The 24,602-nt window shown below is 44.4% G+C and overlaps 1 protein-coding gene and 1 long non-coding RNA gene across 2 annotated transcripts in view; both read left to right on the top strand.

Moving 5' to 3' along the window:
- LOC149332367 (L-asparaginase) overlaps positions 1 to 11,275 on the top strand; it is a 37,829-nt gene extending 26,554 nt beyond the window's left edge. The window contains exons 11-14 of the mRNA XM_089557272.1: positions 479 to 574; positions 4,065 to 4,312; positions 6,342 to 6,441; positions 8,656 to 11,275. Coding sequence (XP_089413398.1) covers positions 479 to 574; positions 4,065 to 4,312; positions 6,342 to 6,441; positions 8,656 to 8,829 — 618 coding nt within the window. The 3' untranslated portion in view covers positions 8,830 to 11,275. The remainder of the gene's footprint in view (positions 1 to 478; positions 575 to 4,064; positions 4,313 to 6,341; positions 6,442 to 8,655) is intronic.
- A 2,379-nt stretch (positions 11,276 to 13,654) lies between these two features.
- LOC149332366 (uncharacterized) lies at positions 13,655 to 21,995 on the top strand. Its single transcript, XR_016285158.1, has 2 exons — positions 13,655 to 13,777; positions 14,217 to 21,995. It is a non-coding gene; the product is annotated as an uncharacterized LOC149332366 (long non-coding RNA).
- Positions 21,996 to 24,602: the final 2,607 nt, after the last annotated feature.

Here is a 24,602-nt window from a genome sequence, read left to right as displayed (position 1 = left end):
TCTCATGTATGCAGCCATTTCAATATGTTGTTTTTATAATCTATAGAAGTTGTTCTGTGCATTCATATGAATTTTCTTAAAATTGTTCCAAGCGGATGGAAATGTTTTGTGTGAAAATGCAAGATTATTTCAGTTGAAACTTGCGTTGTATATTTGGTATAAGTTGAAGTGATTGTATCCATATACTGCTCTCTGTATGATTGATAATGTGTAATTACAAGCTCTTACGATGTAATGCATGTTTGTAATCTGAGCTTGCCTGATGCCGAATCTGTGTCGGGGACAGAGACCTCTGTCAGGCTTTCATGTAGCCTTTAGTGCCTGCCTCCTGTACGAGGAATCAGTAAATCAATTTCAGTTTCAATGCCTCACTGTCATGCCTGTTCTGGCCTGATCATGTTGTGCCTCCTGCGCTGCAGCTTCGCTCATACTGCAGTCATTGTGAGCTTATACAGTCATCTGTGTCCCATGCTGACAGGAACTTCAGTCCCTGCAGACGGTGCTGTATCCCAGCATCCTTTGTTCCGTCACGGCAAAGGGAGACGTTGATCGGCTAGAAGTGATGCGCCAATTCGTGAGTACTTCACTGATAGGAAATGGTCATAGTTTCCCTTTTTTTTTTTACTTGAATTCAGATGAAAGATGGGCTGCTGTTTGGAAAAGTGGCTGTGAAAAAGCAAGCCTAGCAAACCGGCTGGACTGGCATTGCTGTCTGTTAGAAAGAGATCAAAAGAAACACCATCTGTCTGAACAGTTAAAGGTGCACTGAAGAGGAATCTGAACTTGTCTTTTTGCCGCGGGAACTCGATCTACACGTTCCGAGCTTTCTTAGAAACTGCGATTTACTGCCCTGTGTGGCCGATTTCGCCAATTAAATCGAATTAACATCCGGCTCCCGCCTTCTTTTTTTAATTCTGCCTCGCACGGTGGGCGGAGTCGACCAACGCGTGCAGCGCCTTTCACCCAGTCCCGTGGCGGCTTGCCGCTCTGCCATCGGCGGAGTAATACGTAGTAGTCCGTAGTAGCAAATAGTCTGCGCGTATTTTTATTTCTTCGGGCTTATTTTGCGGCTATATTATCTGCGAATGAAACTATTTATTCATGGAAACCTAAAAAACAAAATAAAGCGAAAGCAAAGCCTCCACGAGACTGGGTGAAAGGCGCTCCATGCGTTGGTCGACTCCGCCCACCGTACGAGGCAGAATTAAAAAAAAAGGCGGGAGCCGGACGTTAATTTGTTTTAATTGGGGAAATCGGCCACACAGGGCAATAAGTCACTGTTTCTAAGAATGCTAGGAACGTGTGGATCGAGTTCCCGCGGCAAAAAGACATGTTCAGAATCCTCTTCAGTGCACCTTTAAACAAAAGTAGCCCTGTCCATTCTGATGACAGAGATACAGCTTAGCCTATTCTTCTAGATGCACTGGGATGGGAAGTCTCTGGGCAAAATTTGGATGCAAACATTTCAGGGATAAATGTGAAGGAATAAATTTTGAAAGAGGAAAGGGGCCAGTTCATGTATGCAAGTGCGGCGTTCATCAACAGAGTTCAAGCCACATCTTTCTTTTGAGCCATGTGTAACTTGGAACATTAGCAACACCCCTCAAAACCAGGTTGTCTTGAAAGGTGGGGACAAAGGTACTCCTCATCCTCCCGAGGGCTCCAGCTGAGTTGTTGGTGCCCCACTGCATGGCTGAAAACTCAACAGTATGGCGTGGAGATTTTTGACTAAAAGTGTAACTGAAGTGGCAAGGATAATGACGAGGTAACTGCATCGTTTTATGAGGTTCTGATGTATGTGGGGTTGTCGGCTCACATATATTGTTTCACTGTTGACAGCTATAGCTTACGGGGGCGGGGGGCTGTGTCAATTGTACTGTATTTATATTTTATTGTGTACATACTGCGGACTATTACAGGGTCCACACATGATAAGTATGTCATAATCGCAGTACAAAGCAAGAATATAGGGCGAGATTGTAAGAAAATATGCAGCAAAAGGGGCAAGATAGAAAAATAAAATTGTTACTTCTTTTTATATGCTTTTTGATGAAGTTTTATGTAGTTAAATAATTAATGATAGAAAAACTGTGCCGGAGATGTCAAGCTGCATCATCTGGGCCTAATTAGTACTCTTGTAATTAAATGAACCGATATCAGAAAGTTAGGTGGGCGGATGAGATTAAGAAGTTTGCGGAGATACGGTGGCTGCAGCTGGCAAAGGACAGGGTTAATTATAGATACACCAGAGAGGCCTTTGCCCTGCAGTGGGGTGTAGTCAGGCTGATGGTGGTGGTGGTGGATGATGATAATGATGATGGGAGAGGCCTTTGCCCTGCAGTGTGTCAGGCTGATGATGATATCAGAATAGAAGCGAGTTTTAAGGTATCTTATACTTTTAGTGCTATAACTAATGCCCTGACAAAGTCATCCCAATTTAAATTTTGTCTGCACTTACTAAGGCCTGTTCTGTGAAATGAAGGTGTTACTTTTTCCTTGTGCCCTCTACAGCTATGTAGAAAAATGGAAAAAACTTTCCAGTGCAAGTTGTAAGAAAAGAACAGTAGCGCAACCAAGGTCCTTTCCAGTGCAAGTTGACAAAGTGTTTACTTCTACCCAGAAGTGAATTATGAAAACAGTGAAGCAGTGCAAACAGTAAAACTAAACAGCTTTATTGAGTTTTCTGATTGTTTCCAGACCCATTTGTGAAAGGTGGGACTATTTTATTAAGTAGTCATTCAGATATAGTGGAGGTTTGAATGCGATTGATTGCTGCAGAAACACAGCCTCGTAAAATGATGCCATGCAATTATCACAAGCTTATTGTACCAGTGAATTGTTGTATTTTGCACATGTTAGTCTCCTTTGCTGCGATATCTCACAGCTGTACAGGCTAAGTTTCAGGGAGTAAGGAAAAACTACTTACGCGACAATCAAATTTCTTGATGAAGTCAGCCACTTTATTTGCCTCGTTCTCATTCAGCGGTTTCAGATGGTATGTACACAAAGGCAAACTTGCAGCTTTTTTGTGGAATGTGCTAGTGCTGTCAACGATTCTTTTGTTTCAGAGTAATGCATCATAACTGGAATATTTATTATGTTATGTAGCAAATGCAATAAATGATTTCACTCAAAACAGTGCACTTGGCAGCACTTGGCTCTGCATAGTGATACATACTTATTCTGTCCTGTCATTTTTTTCTGGGTTTCTTTGCCTTGAAGAGAAAAAGTTATTGCATCGTCTTTGAGTATCTATTTCCTTCTGAACCATGTTACTTCACAAGCATAGTGATGCTTTTTACTGAGGTGTACTATCGCGCTCAATATGAGTTGCAACGCGCGGTCATCGACCGGGGCTCGTTCCGTGGTGTGCCTCCTCCAAACAGTCACTCGGAATTCTGGGAGAAACCTTTTCCTGAGCGGGGGTGCTGTTGTTTCCTGGAACAGCAGTTTCTCCCAGAATTCCGAGCGACTGTTTGGAGGAGGCACACCACGGAACGAGCCCCGGTCGATGACTGCGCGTTGCAACTCATATTGAGCGCGATAGTACATCCCTGTAGAAAGTTAATAAGTGAGTATTTCATGCTTCAAAGCAAACTAATTCGGTTTGGTTTTGTGGGGTTTAACGTCCCAAAGCGACTAAGGCTATGAGAGACGCCGTAGTGAAGGGCTCCGGAAATTTCGACCACCTGGGGTTCTTTAACGTGCACTGACATCGCACAGTACACGGGCCTCTAGAATTTCTCCTCCAAAGAAATTCTAGCCGCCGCGGCCGGGATCGAACCCGCGTCTTTTGGGTCAGCAGACGAGCACCATAGCCACTGAGCCACCGCGGCGGCTTAAAACTAATTCAGTTTCCTTAGTCCTGCATAGGTTTAAAAATTCTTTAAACATAAAATTGGCAAGTGGCAATTGAAAGGGTTCATGGAATGCTAAGGTGGCAGTCTAGGCATGTTGGTGATTCATGATGGAAATGTACTGCGTAAATACAGACGAGGACACATTTCCGTCTGGTTAGTGGAAATGTGTGCACGTCTATGCCAGCTGGCCGGTCTCTGTTCCAGGGTGCCTACCTGTCGTCGTGTGACTATGACTTCCGCACGCCGCTGCACGTGGCCTCGTGCGAGGGCAACGTCTCTATGGTTCGCTACCTGCTGCAGCATGGCGCCAGTGTGCACATGCGCGACCGCGACCACAACACGCCGCTCATGAGCGCCGTCCTCTTCGACCAGCATGCCGTCATCCAGATGCTGGTGCAGGCCGGGGCGCACCTCAGCCTGCCGGCCACCCAGCTCGCCGACGAGCTGTGCACGTCAGTGGCCCTCACACTTCAGAGCCTTTGACACAAATTTTCTTTTCTTTTTTTTTCAAATTCTAGCTTTCAGATTTTCAAACTGTATAGATACCTTACTTCACATGATCAATACTGAATGCAGTAGAGAAAAATTTCGTAACACAGATGTTAAAGTGATTCTGCGTCCTCCTCTTTTGCGTGTTCTGCGTCCAGCCTTTCCTCCCTCCCCTCCCTATTAGTGGAGGAAAGAGGCAAATCCCCCTAAACGCCACGTATCAAGTGCCTTCACACAGACGCCGCCATCGGACAATTTTCGCCTTCATGAGCCTCGTAATGCTATCGCATTTATAATTATTACTATTCATTGTGTGAGGGAGCGGCTGATATTTTGTATCATGATGGATAGATGACTCCATGTTCTTTGTTACGGAAAAAGCAAGGCTTTAAAAATTTCGCTATAGTTTCTTCACGGGGAAATTACTCCCCTTATTTCCCGTAAGTGAGCAAGTCTTATTCATCATGCTTATAATGTTTTTGCAATGGACTAGTTTTTGCTAACACAAGAGAATGGAAGGCAGTCTGTGCTGGTATTCCTGGGCAAATTCGACAGAACCTATAATACGAAATTCCTATGATGCTACAAGATATGCAATGTTATCATGTCACCATATTGCCACTTTATAAAAGCCTCCTTTGATTCCCTACAGCTTATTGAGGACCACTCACTATAGGCCTCATGTTACTAACACATGGATGAGGCTTCCGAGACTCTCAAATCTTTTCACACTTTCGGTTTTTACGTGTAATCACCATTATTTGCAGACAAAGTGGAAGCTTGGGCAAGTTAGTTGGACATTATCGATGCAGCACGAAACACTAGGACAAGCCGAGCACACGGACACAGCGCTGTGTCCATGTGCTCATCTTGTCCTCGTGTTTCACGCTGCATCGATAATATCATTTATTTCTCAGCTTACAAGTGAATGTCTAGGCTTCCCTTCATTTGTTGCATTGTACAGTGTATCATTGAAGGGACTAGGAAATGGGTTTGAAGATTGCTAGTAAATGTGTTTCATGTGTAGAATGAATGCTTTTGATCATTCACAGTAATTATGATTCTTTGGAATGGAGCCAGCAATTTATTATTAAGTTTTAAAAACAATGTTTTCTTCCATTCTCATTTCTTCTGGTTGTTTTTAAATGTGATAAATAAATATGCAAACAAGGGAAGGGTAATGAGGGGCTCGTTATAAATATGAAAGAAGCCAACAGCCACAGAAACCAAGGGGCACAGGGGATTTTTTTTTTAAATTTATTTATTTTGTGGTGTTGATCAATTTAGAATATTACTGAATATGTTATCGCTTAAAGCTAATTGATTAGAAAAGCAGAAGAAAAAACAACCACATGCCGCCGGTGGGATCCGAACCCACGACCTCCGAATTACGCGAGAATATTACTGAATATGTTATCGCTTAAAGCTAATTGATTAGAAAAGCAGAAAAAAAAACAACCACATGCCGCCGGTGGGATCCGAACCCACGACCTCCGAATTACGCGAGGTAATTCGGAGGTCGTGGGTTCGGATCCCACCGGCGGCATGTGGTTGTTTTTTCTTCTGCTTTTCTAATCAATTAGCTTTAAGCGATAACATATTCAGTAATATTCTAAATTGATCAACACCACAAAATAAATAAATAAATTAAAAAAAAAAATCCCCTGTGCCCCTTTCCTTCTGTGGCTGTTGGCTTCTTTCATAAATAAATATGGTATTTTACACCCATGGCAGATACTGTTATGTAGCAGTAATGCATTCTTGTACTGCAATCTGTTGGCTACCCGAGGCCTTTTCCCTCAGTGTCTGCTTTCATGAAAATTTCAAGTTTCATGTGTACTGAGCAGACCTTCAAGAGCGTACCCACCACTAAAATATCTGGTGATAGAGAGCATTTGTTATTTTATAGGCTGCTATCGGGCAGCCTTGTCTGAATATAGGCAGTAAGAAATGTCAAACGTCAGTGCTCTTAGTTCATTGTTGCTATTTCAGTGCGGCCCGGAATGGCAACGTGAAGCGGCTGGAGTCTTACAGACTTGCTGGAGCCAGCTTGTACGAGAGTGACGTGACTGGAAGGACATGCTTGCATGCCGTGAGTCTGGGTTTAATGAAAACAACAAAAAAAAATTGTGCTGAAATTTCGTTTTTTTCTTCTTCATTCTGTTTGCAAATTCTGATCTGAACAACTTTTCTGAAGTCCACGAGAGCAGCGAGAGTTGGTAAAAATTGATTCTTGCAGGTAGGAAAGCATGAATATGAGCAAAAATTTAGAATAAAAAAATAAAGAAAGGAGTGGGATATGCACTCTGCCATCAAATGTTTTTACTGTCAGCCTGATTCATGTTCACACACTGCCGTCAGCAAGAAGCAACCATTTGTTGATATCTCTTGTGTGATAGAATTTGGGACTGCCACTTGTGAGCTTGTAGCGAGTGCTCCACGAAAAACTGCTGGCAGTGTTGTTCCAATCTGCAACTAGAGGAATGGCAGGGATGCAGTAGAAAAAAAAGCCTCTATTCACCTGTTACCAAGGGCGACTAGAAAACTGGTCAGCGTTGTCCGCGCATAGCAAGTTATGATTTCTGTTTATCCTTTACCTTTTGACACAGAGGCATCTTAGCCTCGCCTACTCTTAATGTAGCTGTGCTTGTGTCTTCATTGATGTTTAACAAAATTATGGATTTAAAGTGGCAGACATGTCGGGTCTTGCCGTATTTACTTCATTGTATTCATCACTACACTCGATCTCACTACTTCTTGCAGTAGAGTGGAAGCTACTGGGCACCAAGGCAATGGCTTTCAAGTGTATGCTGCTCTAACACACCCACGAACCAATTACAAATGTCTGGAAGCTGTTGCCTTGTGTTGTTTAGCTTCTGCTCCACTGCAAGAAATCGTGATTAAGACTGGCCTTCTTAACCTCGTAGGACCCGAACTTGAAAAGTTTCAAAGGTTTAAGAAGTTTGAAAGAACTTTTGTCGGGATTGTCAGCTGCTAAACGCACACTATTCATGAGGAAGAGGTTATTCTTAATGCTGACATTGATCTTCCATAAGTGCCGACTACACTTCAGATGCTCATGTACAGTCAAGTCCACTTATAACAATACTGGTTATAACAATATATCGGATATAACAATGGTCGGTCATGGCACCATCAGCTTTACTATGTGTTCTATGGTAAAATAAACTGCTTATAGCAATGCTGTCAAGGCACAATATTGGTTATAACAATTAAATCTAGTAATTGAGTGTCAACCATTACAGAAAAAGAAAAATGCTACAACCACACCAGCAAAACCATGCTTACAACACAAAAGCGTGCATGTGTGGGGCCGACCAATGGACTAAGCTGGCGCAGCAACGCCACGAAAGCAAAAGAGGCAGGCGTCATCGCATCAGGAGAGCTGCTGCATTGGCTACGCACGCCATGCGTACCCCTAATCAGTCAGTGCAGCGCGCGTGCATGCAGCCAGTGCGGTTTTTCTCTTGTCAGCTGTCACCGCACCCTTGGTTCTGCATGCTTCTTGAATTTCCCATAAGAATAGCTTCCGTAAAGCCAGCTTGATTCCTGTGACGTGGAGGTGCGCAAAGCTCCCGGTGGCGCAGTGATGGCGGTGCTTTGGTCATCGGTGAATGGTGAACATTGTTCCGGTTCCCTGAAGTTCGATTTGACGAGCTTTTACAGGCATTAGAACAATCAAACCCCTCTGGGTATTTACTGTCAATAAATGCTCTGAAGTTTGTCATCCTTTCTTTTTTTTCGGCACAACCCTGTTATAACAATTATTGGTTATAACAATGGTATTTCCATGGCACTTGAATATTGTTATAAGTGGGCCTGACTGTATTTCAAAATAACCATGGACGCTCTTTGTTACTCCTATTTGGCATCAAGTAAGTCTAAAGCGAGATGGATCTATAATTTATTACTAAAAGCCCAATATTCGCTGACCATTACACAGTGTTGTGCTTTGTTTAGGGTTGTCTAATTTGCGAAAGAAGCATGAAATTCCTGCAAATTGCCATGCACAAGAGAATGCATACACTGTGAAAACCATACGCGGAAATGGAAATGTAGTAGTGATGGCATCCAGATGTTCATGTGAAATGTCACTGGAGGCCTAGTTTAATGATAGGGCACAGTGTCTGGAAGACGTACTGCTTAGCTTCTGAGTGCATCTTAAATGTCTGCACCTGACAGCAGAGCGAGATGAGCGGACAGAACATGGCTACAGTTAGCCAAGAATTCATTTCTGTCCGTACCTTGATGTTTTTGATAATTACACTGTATTTTTTTTCTTCAGGCTTGCGAAGCTGGTCAGGAGGCCGTGGTCAAGTTCCTGCTGGAAAACAAGATTCGCCCCGAAACAAAAGACATCTACAGTCACACCCCTGAAGAAATAGCCAGGGTCCTCAACCACGAGAAGCTAGTCCAACTTTTTGAAAGCACCATACCGACGCCCAATGGGACCCACTAGGCACACCTCTCTCCTCGTAGGGTTGCACTCTACCAGTGCCGCAGTCACGACCCAGTACAATCCCAGCGCAGAATGCTAGCGCTTCTTTTCATGTATAGCGTAATTGTATACAGGGTTTTAACCAGCTTCTAAAGCTTACATCAAGACAGTAGGTCAGCCAGCCTATCTTTCGCATATTATTGCCGCTCTTCCTGCAACCATTGCGAACAGATGTTTGCATGTTATTCCTTTGAAGAAAAGACTGGTGCACCGTTGTATGCTACTGCACAGTGATATAGGTATCACGGTGCTGCCAAGGCTTCCAGAACCAAAGCGGGTTTATTGCTACGTACACCAGCACGCTGTTAATATTTTAAAATGTTTGAGTGCGCATAAGGTGTTTGTACAGTGATAGTCGATGGCATTGTAATGTTGGAGAGCAGCCGGTGAAGGTGATCACTGTTGCCTGTGGACGTTTCTACAGTTAACAGGTGTAGCCATCTTGAACATGCTGGGCCATTACTAAGAATATTTTCTTGTTGCATCATTTGGCTATGCGTTTGGCTTTGCAGCATTTTGGCGATGCATTCAAGCAGTACAATGCTTGTGCTGCTTGCAGATAAACTGCAGCATTGTGTAGGGGGATACTAGTGAGCCACATATCTCCCACCTTTTAAAAGCAAGGTGGTTCCAACCATTTACCGAAACTAAAATTGTCTTCAGGTGCTGCAGTGGAATGCATTCTTGTCCTGCCTTTATGCCTAGTTAACACTTTGTCAGGGCAGCATGCTACTAGCCTACTACTGCAGAGACTGGTTCGGAGGTAGTGAACATGTGATAAAGAACAGTGTGTAAGCTTCATAGGTTGCGAGTTCAGATAACACACACTTATCTTTTAGCTCTGCAGTATGCTTATGAATAAAACATTCTTCGTGAGCTCTTATTTGTCCTACAAGGGTGCACAGACCTCATCTTTGGACAATGCATGTCTTTTTGATAAAGAGCTCCAAGCACTGGCATTAAAAAGTCCTTTCAGCACTGAAATACAGGGAGCATTTTTTTTTTCCCAGGCAACAGTTTTAGTTCTCTCCGAATGACTTGGGCACGAGGCTTGTCCATACAATTTCATCTGGGAGTTAATATTTAAGCAGGGTACGATGCACCAAGAGTTTCATATTGGATTGCCTGCGAAGACAGTAATTCCAGTGTGAGAGGAGTGTTGCATGACACACTCCTTAAGCCATAGCCGTGGCTGACATGAACAGAGCAAGTTCTACTGCACACTTCAGGCTTGGACAAGGTGAGAACAGACAGCTCCCACTGGCATCACAGAGGCCGTCATATTCGAGACCAGATGCGCGGCAGAAGCCTGCATATTTTTCTGTTCTGCTTACTGCCACCAGCTCAGACGAGCACCGTGAAACTACGCCCAAAGCTCCAATGCGGCACACGTGATATCACATGCAATCCGTCTCCACCGAAATTGTTGCATGTGCATTTGCGTTATGCTCTGTAATAAGTGCATACAAAAGAAAAATTGGAAGCCATAATTGCCTTGATATAAATTTCAGTATTCGAATGAAGAAGAGAACCTGTTTGCTGACGCCCGTTTGCACTTGGGAATGGTAACTTATTGGGGTATTCATTCTAGACAGTCAAATTCTGATGGAGGTGAAATTCTAGAGGCCCGTGTACAGTGCAATGTCAATGCATGTTAAAGGAGCCTAGGTGGTCGAAATTTCTGGAGCCCTTCACTACGGCGTCCCACATAGCCCAAGTCTGTTCGGGATGCTAAACCCCAATAAACCAAACCAAGTTGAAGCAGTATGCCTCTGTAAACGCACAGCTGCTTAGACTTCCAGCTCGTACCATAGGCTTGAGCCACACCCAAAATTCTTTTGATTGGGGGGGGGGTGGGGGCGGTGGCGGCTGTGTCTTTCAGAGATTCAGCAGTGGGGTGTGGAAACGTTTTTATTCCGCAGTGGTTTTTACCAACAGTAATATTTGAATTGTTTGTTTGTTGTGTAAATGTTTGTGTTGCCCAGCATTTTATCTTGCTTCGACTAAGGACGTTACATCTATCGAGAGTTTGTGTATTTGGAGTTTCTTTTCTTCATTAATTTATTTAGTGTCTTCAGAAACATGGGGTCATCCTTTCTACCACATTCGCTTGGCTAGAGAAATAAAACCAATGTTTACTTGTATAGCCTCCCCACCTATGTGTATACCATGCCAAGGAGCATGAGCAGACGTCAGGGAGAGATGGAATGAATGAAAGAGTGGGTACCAATGGGGCCCCAGCAGATGGTATATTAGCTCTATGCCAGCAGATACACGAAGCTGCGTATCAGTTTTCACACACTGAGGTTGCTATGTTGTGTTAATATGCCACCATTGCCTTTATCTGTTTCATTCTCTGTGTTATTTATTGGATAGAAAGCATTCAATAAAAATTATTCAACTCCAACTGTCTCTGCTTTTGGGACGGTAAACAGCGACTGCGTCGTGAGAATGTCTGCAGCAAGACACAGGTTCTGATACAATAAACAAAAACAGAATTGATTGGATGAAACCTTTAATGAGTTGAAACCAAATTCTTTTTTACTTCTGCATGAAGCTTGAAAGTGCGGAGAAAAGCTGCTTAACAAACGATACTGATACGGGGAGCAATACCAGACTGCAAGAAAATCAGCCGTTCCCTGCACCAGATTTTGCACAGAGTGGAAGGATAACGCAGCAAGAAAAATAAATGCAGCAAATAATTTTAAGAATTTGCAGGCTGTACAAGTACAGGGAAAATAGTGTTGGCTATGATAGGGTGTCAAACTGGGTACTGCCACAGCTGTAAACAAATTGACAAGGGGTGTGGCCGAAAAAGTTCTGGTGAAGTACACTGACAATCTGAAACTATTCTAATAAAATTCAATAGCACTAGATGCGAGGATTAACTGCAACATCAAGCAGCTGTAAGCTTTCATTACATAATCGTGGCAGCCATGCACGCAGAACTTTATTTCTAATAATTTCGCGAGACGGAGTAGCGGAAGTAGGGAGGTATGCAGCAGATTCGTCATAAGTCGGCACAGGATGCGGTTTGCATCGTCCACTGCGCTGGAATGTAGGGACATCGGGAACGTAGATATTCATGAGCATTCACGGTGAAAAACAGCTCAAACGACGGAACACACAAGAGAAGGAAGATATCACACCCGCTGACTCACAAGTGTTAATTGTTACAAAAAGAGCCCACTGTGCAAGAAATTAACAGCAGCAAGGCAGTAGTGAGTCGGGAAGGCAGTTTGCTCTCGTGTCTGTAACCGCGCTTCCTAGCAACAAAACAATGAGTCAGTGCGGGCGGTGTCTTCCTTCTCTTGTGTTCCGTCTAGTCTCCGCTATTTTTTCAACACGATTTTATGACTAGCGGACGATTCACAAGCTGCACTCTAGGAAATGTTTACCGTAAACAAACGCCTCTCCGATCAGTTGTCCGCTGAGGGGGACGACCTCGAACATGATATGTCAGCACAGAGGACTAACATCCAGCCCACGAAGATTCAGCCAAAGCACACTAGTGGGCTGCCAAAATTTGATTTCAGTGAGTTCTTGAATCTCGAATGAAACTTCAAAACGCGTGGACCGAGAGAGAGCTGCAGAGCTGCAGCTTCGCAAGCAACGTTATGCAGCAGTGGGTGACGCGTCAGTCAAGGGGTTCGCCATAGCTCATTTGGGGCCAAAAATTCAGGTGACCCATGCAGAATCTGACCGTGGAACCGAGGGCAGCAAAATCACAGCAAGCAACGGGCAAATATTGGTAGATTACTCTGATGTGACCCGGTTCAGCTGAATTAGGCTTTTCAGTAGGGTGGGGCATTATGTAAAGGCCGAGGTGAAATGCAAATAAAATATGATTGCAGCGTAGTTTGCAAGCATGACTGTTGTCGGATGTTCCAGTGGTGTTTTACGCAAACCGCCAAAATGATAACCTTGGATGCAGAAGCAGTCGAACAACGTCGACTCCCATAGAAGGTCAGGAATGGAGCATATGCGTCGGCACGAAAAGAAGTGTTGAACTAACCGCAGACACAGATTCACGAATAGAGTGATAACAACAGACGAAATGAACCCTTTTTTAAAGTGTAACTGCGCCAACTATGACTGAAGACACCAAACATCAAAACGTTCGCGAAACGCACACCAGCGTTCGGCCAGCGCTGACAATGGAAGCAACCTCGCATAAAAAAAAAAAAAAAAAACGCCAATTCTCGCACGGTGAAACTCTATGGACGCAAATAGTCTAGAATAACGCTGCGTAAAATTTCAGGCAACTCTCTAATGTTCTAAGCAGCGCCAGCGTCTGGACCTGCCTAGAACATTCTAGCAACTGCGACGCAATGAAACACGAAGGCCAAACTATCTTCAGCTGCGTAGCCGCGTCCTGTTTTCCACGATTTTTGCACACAAAACAGTACCTCAGAACCCTGTACAGTGGTAGAAGGACGAGTCAACAGCGTTTTTTTGGGACTGCGACGCATTGTCTTCAGGCCTATCTAGGCCACGCAACATAATAAAAATATAAACAAATGAACGGGATGCCGCTCTAGAACGTTGGCTTCAACGTCAGCAAGCGCTGACGTCACAAAAAGGAATTTTCCCGACGGGCCGCAGAGCGTCCCCAGACAGAAATCTTCCGCGACGCATCCTGGAGCGCAGTTTTGTTGTTTCGAAATAAAATGAGTAAATTTTTAATTAAAGCAGTGCAAAATATTTTGTGAGAAAATTGGAAAAGACAGTTTTTTAGAAATTAGAGAGCTTTATTAAGTAATTTTGATATTATGTAGAGAACTACGTTTCCTTCCAGCGGAGTGCTACAAGTATGTTCGGGGGCTATAAAAACCCGCGCGACGCTAGACGCGGCGGAACTTTTCGCAGGGACGTGCGCTGGAGCACGCGGCCGCGTGTCTGCGATAAGGTAAGCTACGACTTGATTCGTCTGCCTGCTTACCTAAGGGCTGTGTTGAGTGATATCTGGACAGCATGGTAGCCGTTGTCGATGCCGCTGGCGGCCCGACTTGTGTGGTCAACACGCAAGAGCTACAGAAGATTGTGAACAGCGCCTGGCAGAAATGGTTAAGGCGGAAGTGCGACCTCAGAATGAACGTCCTCGTCCGCGCCACGTATGCAAAGGCCAAGGAGGAGCTGGAGCGGAAACGGATAACCCGAAAACGACGGTGGCAGGAGTTGTGGTCTGAGCTCGGCGCCCAACCGAAGCGACTGCACCAAGATGGCGGCGACTGCGCAAGCGACGATGACCCACTTTCCTTGAACTGTTTCTTTGAGAAGCTACGGCAGGGACCAGTGGCGGTGCAGGACCGTGTCTGAGCGTGGCGTCGTTTCCTTCTTTTTTGCAGTTCCCACCACCACCTCCCGCCCCCACGGCGCGACTACCCCCCAGGATGTCGGCGTCCGCTGGAAGGGAGTGAGTTCCGGTGGTTGTCGCTGTAAATGCGCATTTGTAAATACTCATCGCCATTGTAAATAACTCTGTACATAGCCATAGTCGCAAGATTAAAATTAAGATATTTGCCGAAACGTGCAGTTCTACTGTGTTGTCGCTTCGCGGCCGCCATCTTGGTAGGCTTAGCGGGATTAAACATGGCGCCGGCTTTGTTTTCCTAAGCCTAATTTTTTCTTAACCGAGTCTGTAGACTCGTACTGCGGTTTGTGTTGGCACCGATGCCCTGCCATCGCGATCATTAAGAACGGCTCTAAGCCTAATTTTTTCTTAACCGAGTCTAGACTCGTACTGCGGTTTGTGTTGGCACCGATGCCCTGCCATCGCGATCATTAAGAACGGCTCTTGTTATTGATTTCGCCGCGTCTACTGAATAGCATTTCTCCTATCTCTAGGTCACTGATTGTTGCAAGTTAGAAATTGTCATCTCTACAATATGGTATCGGAAGACAACATACTATTTACCGTCTTGCTTTATACTAGATGGCTGCGTGACAGGAATGCATCGAGCGACTTTTGCGTTGAAGTTGATTGCGTTTCAGGGTAAAGGTTTCACCAGCCACAGACAAGCTTTAGAGTGGTACAGTACATCGACCGAAGTAGGTCCACGACATTTGAACGACACGTCGAAGTGGAACGAAACTTGTTTTTTGGAAGTGGAAGTTGCACCTGCTCGATATCGTCCAAGGCAACCCGGCTGTCACCGCGTCCCAGCGCCTTCATTCGTGTTTGAAACACTGGGTTTGCTTATACCTTTTTCCTCTCCATCGCAATGTTTCCAAGTTCCGATACGTTCTCTCGTTTCATTTTGGCTACCGTTCCCTTAATGATCATCACGCAATGATATGCTATGCGTTACTCTTAAACTCTTGTATTAACTTTTGTTTAACATTAATCTACATCTTGTACACTTAGTTGCATCCTGTACGCTTATTTGGATACAGTTCCCTTAATGGTCATCACGCAATATGCTATGCGATACACTTAAACTCTAGTATTAAATATTAACATTATTCAGTACATCTTGTACACCTAGTTGCATCCTGTACGCTTATTTGGATACGAACAGTTGCATTAAATTGTAGTTGCCATTCTTGGGCAGATAAGTGCAGTGATTAGGTGCAACTCATCTCTGATCACATCTGGTTCGACTTTTTTCTTCCCCATTTCATAGCGCTCCGTCCTGGTCATTGCTTGAAGTGAAAATAGTGTCCACTGCATACTGATGTTCTGACGAAAGAGAAAGGAAAGGCTCTGGAGAGGTCTGAAATGACATCCAAGCAAGAGTATCTGTGTGAAGTCGTCCAGGAATGCATACATGTCATGGGTTTGCCTGTCAAGTACATCTTTATTCAACTCTAGAAGCTGAACACGCTAGTGTCCACGGGATGAAGGAATAAGTCTCAAGTTCCAAGCATGTAACTGGCTCAACTTAGCCCTAACTTAAGAACATCTCGATTTCAAGTGAACAAAAGATGTCATACGAGAAGCAATGCAAGTATTTGTAGAACCAAGCCTGTAACCGGCTACACTTAGTCCTATGTTAGAGGAAACCTCTATTTCAAGAGAAAGGATGAATGACATACAAGAAGCTATGAATATTTGTTGAATCAAGTCTGTTACCAGCTCAACTTATTCCTGACTTGAGAGAATACCTTTATATCAAGAGAACAAAGGATGATTGACATAACGAGAAGGAATGCAAGCATTAGTTGAATCAAGCTTGTAACCAGCTCAGCTTAGTCGTAACTTGAGAGAATACCTTTATTTGAAGAGGTCAAAAGGTGACATAATGAGAAGCAATGCAAGTATTCAAGACAGAATTTAGTCTGAAGTTGACAAGAATACGTTCAATATGCATAAGACATGCATGAAAGCGAAAGTTCATTATAAGGGGGGCGTGGGGTTTATGAAGATGTTGTCCATACTACAGCTCAAGGTACTGGATAGAAGATAAAGCCTACCAAGTAAAGTTCCAAGATTGGCTTCTAAAGTTACAAGTATGGGGCCACAAGATTGGTTGAGAAGTACTGAAGTATTCAAGCTGCCAACATTCTGCCAGAGTGGCATTGGTTTGCTTTTTTATCCTCTCACATTTAGGTCACTTGTATTCAGTGTGCTGCTTAAAATTTTTTCATTTGTTGTAAGGTTTCAAATTTTGTTGCCTTTACCACCACAGTTCTAATTGCAGCACAGTTTTAGAAGGCAGGCACAGAAGTTGAGGATATGCAATTAAAGGAAATTTGTTTTACAGGTTCGGTGGTCGAGACTGAAGGAAGTAGTGTCATGTGGGATGCCAGTTAATTGGATCATCACAGAGCATTGATTTAAGAGAGTGAAAGTAAATGCCAAAGGATCGTCCATCCGTGGGTACTCTTAGTAGGTCCCTGACGTTCGTGCATCAACGGTTCTCCCACAGGTATTCGTGAGTCCCGTCCTGCTTTGGTGCATTTTTCGTGCATAGCCCTTTCATTGCACATGCTGTATTTATATAGCCTCGTTACACATCCTTGGTAGTGCTCGCAATCAACTCTTGCCCTCGCTGTCAACTCTTTGCCCTGTGTGCAACAGTTCCAGCTAGTTGTGTACTGTAGGCTAAGCTTACGTAGCATGGTTACTGTGTGTTGCGTGTTGCCCTTGTTACTGGTTGGGTATGGGGGGGGGGTCTGTTGTATGCTTCGCTTTTGAGCCATTGCAGCTAACTAGGTACACTTCGCACACCTCACCTGGATAGACTCCTAGTGACACCACCACCTCTGCGACTTATAATGCGTGGTTCATCGTGGCCTGGAGCCCTGCGTTTGCTTTCTTCTGTTCTGCCTGGTGCACTCTGCGATCTTTTTGTCTACAGCTGCACGGAAAAAAGCTTGTTGTAAGCTCCTTCTGAATGGGGTCTGGTTTTTCTTGGCAAATTGCACGGATCGTTGCATAACGCCCTATACTGGATTGTGCAAGTACTTGCTTTTGCTCGACCTCTTCTCATTGCATCGCTGTAACCGAAGGATTCTTGCGCGGGCTACATTAAAAAGTGCGCTGGGTGGGGGGGGGGGGGGGGGGGGTTGCATAACCGCTGTGTATTTAACGAGTTTGCAGTTTGACTCTCATTGAACACGTACCGGAAGCAAGTTGCTGTAAGCATTGCACGCGTATACTGGTTATGGATTGCCTTTGTTTAAATCGGGTTGTGGGTGTCCGCATTGCGCTTGGGATTGAAAGGGGGGGGGGGGGGGGGTTGCGTGATGAAGCATATTTTTGCAGGAACTAAATGGAGTCGAGTAGACCTGTCTGGAGGAACTGCCTGCTGCAAGCAGAAGTGTCTCGGATGATGTAGTGCGGGTAAGGGGTGGGCGGGGTATCACAGTTTTGAGTCTGTGCAGTGTTTGGCGACCGTGGTAGATGATGCAATCCGGACGATCAACTGGTGCTGTTGTAAGCATTTCTCTTACTAAGGGCGGGGAAGGGGTGCATTTAAGTTTCGTTCCCGTGAGCCTTACAGTGTGGCGTAATGAAGTGACTACCTACACCAGAGGACCCATGTAAGCACAAGCTTTTATTTTGTTCTAGTGTTGCTGAGGGTATTGAAATTGGCTTCGTTGTTTGGGGTTGGGGGAGGGGGGGGAGGGTTAATTTATGGTGTGCAGCTTTTGCAGTGAACCCAAGTCAGGTACACCAGTTGACTGCGTAGTCTCCTAACCTTTAGCTGTCTGTGAGTGGTCCTTTTTTATTTTTTTTCCCCTACAATGTGTGGGTTTTGTTGCGGTGGGGTGGGGCGGCGTTGGTGGCGTGCATGCATCCTTGCAGCTCCGTGGCAACCCTAGCTTCCTCCTCCGTGTGCGGTGCCCACCTCCACTGGCTGTGTGGCTGGCTGAGGGACGCGGTCCCCGGTTTGCGGTCGTCTCGTCGCGAGGATGGGTGCAGGGAGTACAGCTGTAGAACTTTATCTACTTTTTGGCTACTACTACCCTCTCATTATTGGTTTTGGGCCCACCGCTTACTGTCGTTGGAATGCGTGTGCGCGCGCCTAGGCGGGGGATCGAGCCCTGCTCCCGGTGGCCGAGCCCTGGTTCCCTTAACGCTACTGGCCCTGGAGTGCCCTGGCCCTAAAGGCTGACCCGCGAAGAGAAAAGTCTCCCTTTGTTCGGGCGCCTGCCTCTCTCGACTGGCTGCTGTAAAGGCAATCCCTACCACAGTCTGCACTCCTGCTGCGTGTTGCTTGCTGGCCGTCCTTGACACAAGGCCTTGGTGTGCACGTGGGCCCCGAAGGTTTGGAAGAGGGCTTTTGCATTTGTTCCTCCGCTGCTCGCAATAGTTTGGGGACTGGGTGTGATCTTTTTTTTTTTTTTGTTGGTGGGGTGGGGTTTTGGGCTTGTGTTGTGCAGTTTTTTTAATGTAGCTAGCTATTGTGTGTGGTGGTTCGAGTAAGGCTAGTGGGGGGGTCGGGGGTGTTGTGTGGGAGTGGGCGTTTTCTTGCAGCTTCTGGCGTGAGTGGCTGCTTCCGTGGCGGCGTGTGTGGTTTGCGCGGTGAGAGGCGTCTTGCGCTGCCGTCCGGGCGAGGCTTCGTCGGGTTCGCCGCTTTGTGTGCCGCGATGGCAAGGGGCTTCCGACCCGAGAGAGCGAGCAAGGCGTTTCGGCGAGGGTCCCGCTACACAGCTGGGCGAGGGTATCCGCGGCCGACCAGCTTTGGAGGATGTGCGCCCGCTAGATCAGCTCCTCGGTCGTCGAGGGTGCATCGGGGGCTGCCGTTCTCCGTGGTGCTGTGTCCGGTTCCTGTGGTTCCCGTGTTCCCGGTGTAGAGGACTGTCGGCGACGCGTCTTGGTGCGGTCGGGCGTGTGAGGCGTGCAAGGTTCCCCCCTTACCCCCTTCGTTGGATCATCGTAGCTTGTCCCCCCCGCGGTGGAACTTCCCTGTCTGCAAGTGAGAGCAGAGCGCAGCGCGCAGGTCCGAAGATCCCAGGATGTCTCCGCTGCCATGGGTGCCCCGTGTGGCCTCATCGGCATCATCGACGCTAATTGGCCTGGTCACTTCCCTGCATATCAACTTGTCAACTCGAGAATCGGCTGTCCATTCTTCATATTTACTTGCTAGTCATGTCATAGCCCATTTACTGCTGTAACTGAATATCAAATTACTGCATTGCTCAGTACCTAAATTATGCCAATGCATTCTATGAATGCCAAATTTCCTCCCATGTTTAGTGCGATGCGCCAATGTGGCAGCTAAGCATCAATAAGCAAAAAATTGAGAACTCGTAATGAAATAGGAATCTGAAATCTTACTTCCACATTCCTGAATGCGGTTTGTTGCTGCTACATCTGACATGCTTCCATGTTGTATGTTGTACTGTCTCCATTTGTATGCGTATTCAGAGCAGTTCCCGACGCTCATATTGCAGTTAATACTGTATGTGCATCATCTACATGTTATCTCCATTTATATACATATTCAGAGCAGTTTCCCGACGCTCATATTGCAGTTAATACTGCATGTGCATTGTCTACATGCTATGTTGAGGCCAGTCTAAAGTCTTTCCTCTGAAGTGTTATTGGTATAGAATTTCCCACATTGAGGCTGCCGTCGGAATTCCATCAGTGTTCAAGGGCAGAAGTAGGAGCTGTTTTGGGCTTGAGAATTTTGATCATTGCGATGTTCTTTCTCCAAATCTGTAATCAGTATTCATGGAACAGCATTACCAAAAGACATGTTCTTGTTGAAGCTTTGATTTGGCGGAATTGTTTGTGCGGTATTTACGCTACTTCCCATTTCAAATGCTTAAGTGTTGCGAGGTAATGGCTATTGCTGATGTTGCAATCTTTCTTGTTGGAAGGCATTCAAACAGCCGTGGTTGCAATTAGAACCAACTTGCAACATGCATCATTGTTTTTAGCATTAGTGTGAAATATTTCTTTGAAAGTATTGCATAGTTTCCTCGCACTTGTTAACTAGCTGTAACGTGCTTCAAAAGCACTCTGCGATCTGTATGCGATTGCTAAGCAAAAGTTTATACTCTGGGTGTTTCGTAAATCTTCGAAAATTGGGAGGAGAAATTGATGCTTAGTCGCACTGCACAAGTTACTGCAGTGTTGCGCTGCTTTGGTCAAGTTGCAAACACAGAACTAGACAAGTTTCATACAACTTGGAGGTGCTTATCAGTATGGTGCAGATAAAAGGAAAGTGGCATAATTTACTTGGTACAAGGTGACTAAATATTGCACTAATGTTGTGGCATTAATAACTAGCAAGCAGTATTCATGTGAATTGCACAGAGCGTAGCTGCTTAAAATTTGCAGTATCTGGATCCAAACTGCCTAGTGACTTGAAATGGAAAAAGGCATATTTTGCTCTGTGAAAGGAATTTGGTACTCTTAAAGCCATAAACCAAACCTTAAGCCATTCAATGCTAGCAGCCTGTAATCATTGATAGTAAATTGCATTCGCTGCAGAAGTTGGATATATAATGACCTTTAGGTCTAGTGTCTGACTCAAAAGGAAAAATCCCTTAATTTGCTCTGTACAAGGTGACTTACCTGTGCATCCTGTTCCAAGGCATTCATTACTGATAGTCTGTATTTTGCTAACTATATTTGCTGAAATTGCAATATCTTCACAGTGTTGACTCTCCTCACTGCAGTGAGGTTTAGTAATTGTTACCATCAGCAAGTTACAAGGACCCAAATCCTTGCGATATGCTAGTACCATAGTTCCAATTGCGGAGGTCATTGAAATCATGTTGATCTGAAAAGTACACGTGCGATAGCAAGGTTATCATTTCATACGTCCTTTTACGAACAATTATCCAGAAACATTATTTATATGCCCGTACCATAGTTCAAATGCAGAAGTCACTGCAATCATATCATGTTGGTTTGAAAAGTACATGTGCTTATATTATAGCAAGGTTATTTCATATGTGGTACGTCCTTTCGTGAACAAGTTTTCAGAAATATTTATATGCTAGTATCATAGTTCCAGTTGGAGAAGCCATTGCAATCATGTTAAGGTCATCATTTCATGTGTGGTACGTCCTTTTGCGAACAATTCTTCAGAAATGCCAATAGCCGCATTAAATGAACTGTGCTGCATCTATGTAGCACTTAATCATGAAATACGGCATTAAGTTCCCTTTGTGGTTCTATGTATTATAATTTGCATACCAGATGATAGTGCGATCACTTAACTATGAAGTGCATTGGTTGCACATGTTTCTATTTCTATAGGCAAGGAATATTGCAAAGACGTGAAATCTGAACAAAGGAACAAATCTTGTTGCTGTGTGGGTAGCACATAAATTTTAGTTGTGAAGTTATCCTTGAAAGCTCCTTTCGTTGTCATGTGATCAAATCACTCCTGTACTCTTGGGTTCAGTCTTCATAATCTGTCACTCCAAATGTCATCTTACTACGGGCAGCATAATATGCCCCCGGCATATGTCAAAGTATTTGTTCGTAACAATGGACTTTATTTTGCAAATAAACGTTGCTGTAAATAAGGTCAATTGAATAAATTTGGCAAGAAATCCGGCAAGAAGAAAAAGGTGTGGATATGGGGCAGGTGCCAGGGGAGAAGGGAGCCTGCCTGAAACAACTCTATTCACAGCAACGTTTCAGTGTTACTGGTTACTGTCCTAACTATAGTGAATGAGTGAGTGAAATAAAAAGTCTCAAAGCATACTGCAAACTTCGTGGTGTATCTTCTTAACCAGGTGCCAGCCATAGTTTGGCAGCATTTGGGGAAATGGCCCATGAGATGATGCTTGGCTCGAATGCATTTTGCATTTGAAGCAAAGGCAGTCTTACTGCTTAAATCCATGACCCCTCGAGACTGGTTGCTCTTCACATGGTTTGCTGCTCCAGTTCAGAAAGGGTGTTGGATTAAGCCTGTACTGTAGTAGATGTTCTCTTTTAGCAAGTCTTCGAGATTCTGCTTATCTGTTCTGGATGCTGGAGATGTCAATGGTATAGTATTCTTGCTGCAACTGTGTGCAGTGTACTAAAAGCTTCGAGGTGCTGCTTATCTGTGCTGGATACTGGAGGTTTGAATGGTATAGTATTGCCCGTTTTATTGTTTCCGGTTTGATCTGAGAACATGTTTTGATATGCTTGCAGTGGGCACTGTGGGGTACACTGAACATTTTCTCCTGTGATCGTTACGATGTTAGTATGACTGCTTAATAAGTTGTGCAACCTCGAGGTTTCCATTCTGCATGGCGTGTTCCACATTCTTCGCATACTGGTGTTTTGGAGGTGGTCAACTGTGTAGTGTGAATAACCTATACGTATGGCAGCAATTATGAACTAGTGTACGATAGTGCTTGTGTTGTAGACCTTTATACAATTTTCAGTTTCAAAATGTAGTTATTGGGTGGCTTTTTTGCGTGGGTTGAAACTAAAGATAATGGATGCCTGATCTGGAAATGCTTGTGCTCAAAAAGTGGTTGCTGGAGACCAATTTGAGTGCTGGGTGTGGCATAACTGAACTGGCATTATTAGTTGTAGCTCGGTGTGAAACTGCTTTTATGGAAGAATTGAAAACTGCTTAGGCTGAATATTTGGTACATCACAAGTTTAGTAGTGGCTTTTAGATTTTTCAAGTGTGGTTTTGAAGTTTAAAATTCTGTGGTGTGGTGTGAAGTGGCTTTGAGCCACAAAATTGTACGATGAATTCTGGTGAATGGAAGGAGCTAAAAAATGTTGTAATTTCAAAATAATTTCCTGCGATTTTGAACGTACGAGACAAATTAAAGCTTTATGCATTAAAAGTCTTGGTTGGGAAACGGTGGCCAAAAAACAATGGCATGTAAAATGGAGGAGCCTGGCTGGTGTTTTGAAATAGGGAGTGGATATGTAAGGCTGAATATGGAAATATACTACGGCGGGTGTGTGTGCACATGTGGGAAGTTTGATAACGAGCCCTAAATATGAGTTCGTCTCGCACTGGTTGATTGCAATGTCTGGTAGTGAACTGAAGGTGGTGCAGGCTGGCTGCTGTTTTTGAAATAATGGATACGTTTGGCTGAAATTTTGGGTGGTGCTTTGGAAGCGTACATGTGGGGAAAGTATTGAACCCTAAATATGAGTTCTTGACTCGTGCACTGGTAGCGTGTTGTAATATATGGTGGTGAATTGAGGGTGGTGGAGGCTGGCTGATGTTTTTGAAATAAGCATGGCTGAAAATTTGAAACTGCGGGTTGAAGTGTCTGGTAGTGAATTGAAGGTGGTGAAGGCTGGCTGGTGTTTTTGAAATAATGAATGGAGAAGTATGGCTGATAACTTGGAAAATATACTACTGCGGCTGGTGTGTTGAAAGCGAACATGTGGGGAAAAGTTAGATGATCTACCCTAAGTACGAGTTCTTTACTTGTGCACTGGTAGAATGTTGCAATGTCTGGTAGTGAATGGAAGGTGTGAAGGCTGGCTGGTGTTTTTGAAATAATGAATGAACTATGGCTTAAAATGAAAATACAAAATTACTGTGGGTGGTGCGTTGGAAGCGTACACGTGGCGAAAAGTTTGGTGATGAACCCTAAATATGAGTTTTGACGTGCACTGGTAGAATGTTGTCTGGTAGTGAATTGAAGGTGGTGAAATCTGGCTGGTGTTTTTGTAATAACGAATGGATAAGCTTGGCTGAAAATAGTCTATATGGGTGGTACGTTGGCAGCGTACACGTGGGAATAAGTTTATGAACCCTAAATAAGAGTTCCTGACTCGTGCACTGGTAGAATGTTAAAATGTCCCGAGGTTGAATGGAGTCGAAAAAATTTGCAATGTATATGTTCATAAAATGAAATAAGGCCCCCTACGGACTTGTGAAACGATGGTTATAAATGCTGGGCAGTGTCAAAACGATGACAATGCGAGCTAAAGATTGTGCTCGGGTGAGACGTTTGTGAAACTAATAATGGGTGGCGTGTTGAAATCTGCAAAAAAAGGTGTAAAATCGTGACGCGTTGAAAATGCTTTCCAGATACTGGAAGTAATCAACAATATGGTGGTTAATGGCTGCTAGGTAGCAGTTTGAAACGAGTTGAAAATAAGTTGGGTTCCAAGGCGAATTTGAGCCACAAAAATTTTGACATCCTGCTAACTGGTGGGTGGTATGTTGAATGATATAGGGGATGATGCAAGATGCTGGTTGTGCGATGTCTGATGCATGATTTAGCATTTCCAAAGTAATATATTTAAATGAAATAAGATGGTGATAGAAAAAAAAAGCTGTAGTTAAAATAAGATGGTGATAAAAGATAATACAGTATGCATAGTTACACCCTTGGTGAATTGGGGC

Source organism: Amblyomma mixtum, chromosome 8, assembly GCF_055824585.1.
Source record: "Amblyomma mixtum isolate Tamu chromosome 8, ASM5582458v1, whole genome shotgun sequence".
Taxonomy (NCBI): Eukaryota; Metazoa; Arthropoda; class Arachnida; order Ixodida; family Ixodidae; genus Amblyomma; species Amblyomma mixtum.
This window is presented reverse-complemented; position numbering and strand designations above follow the sequence as displayed.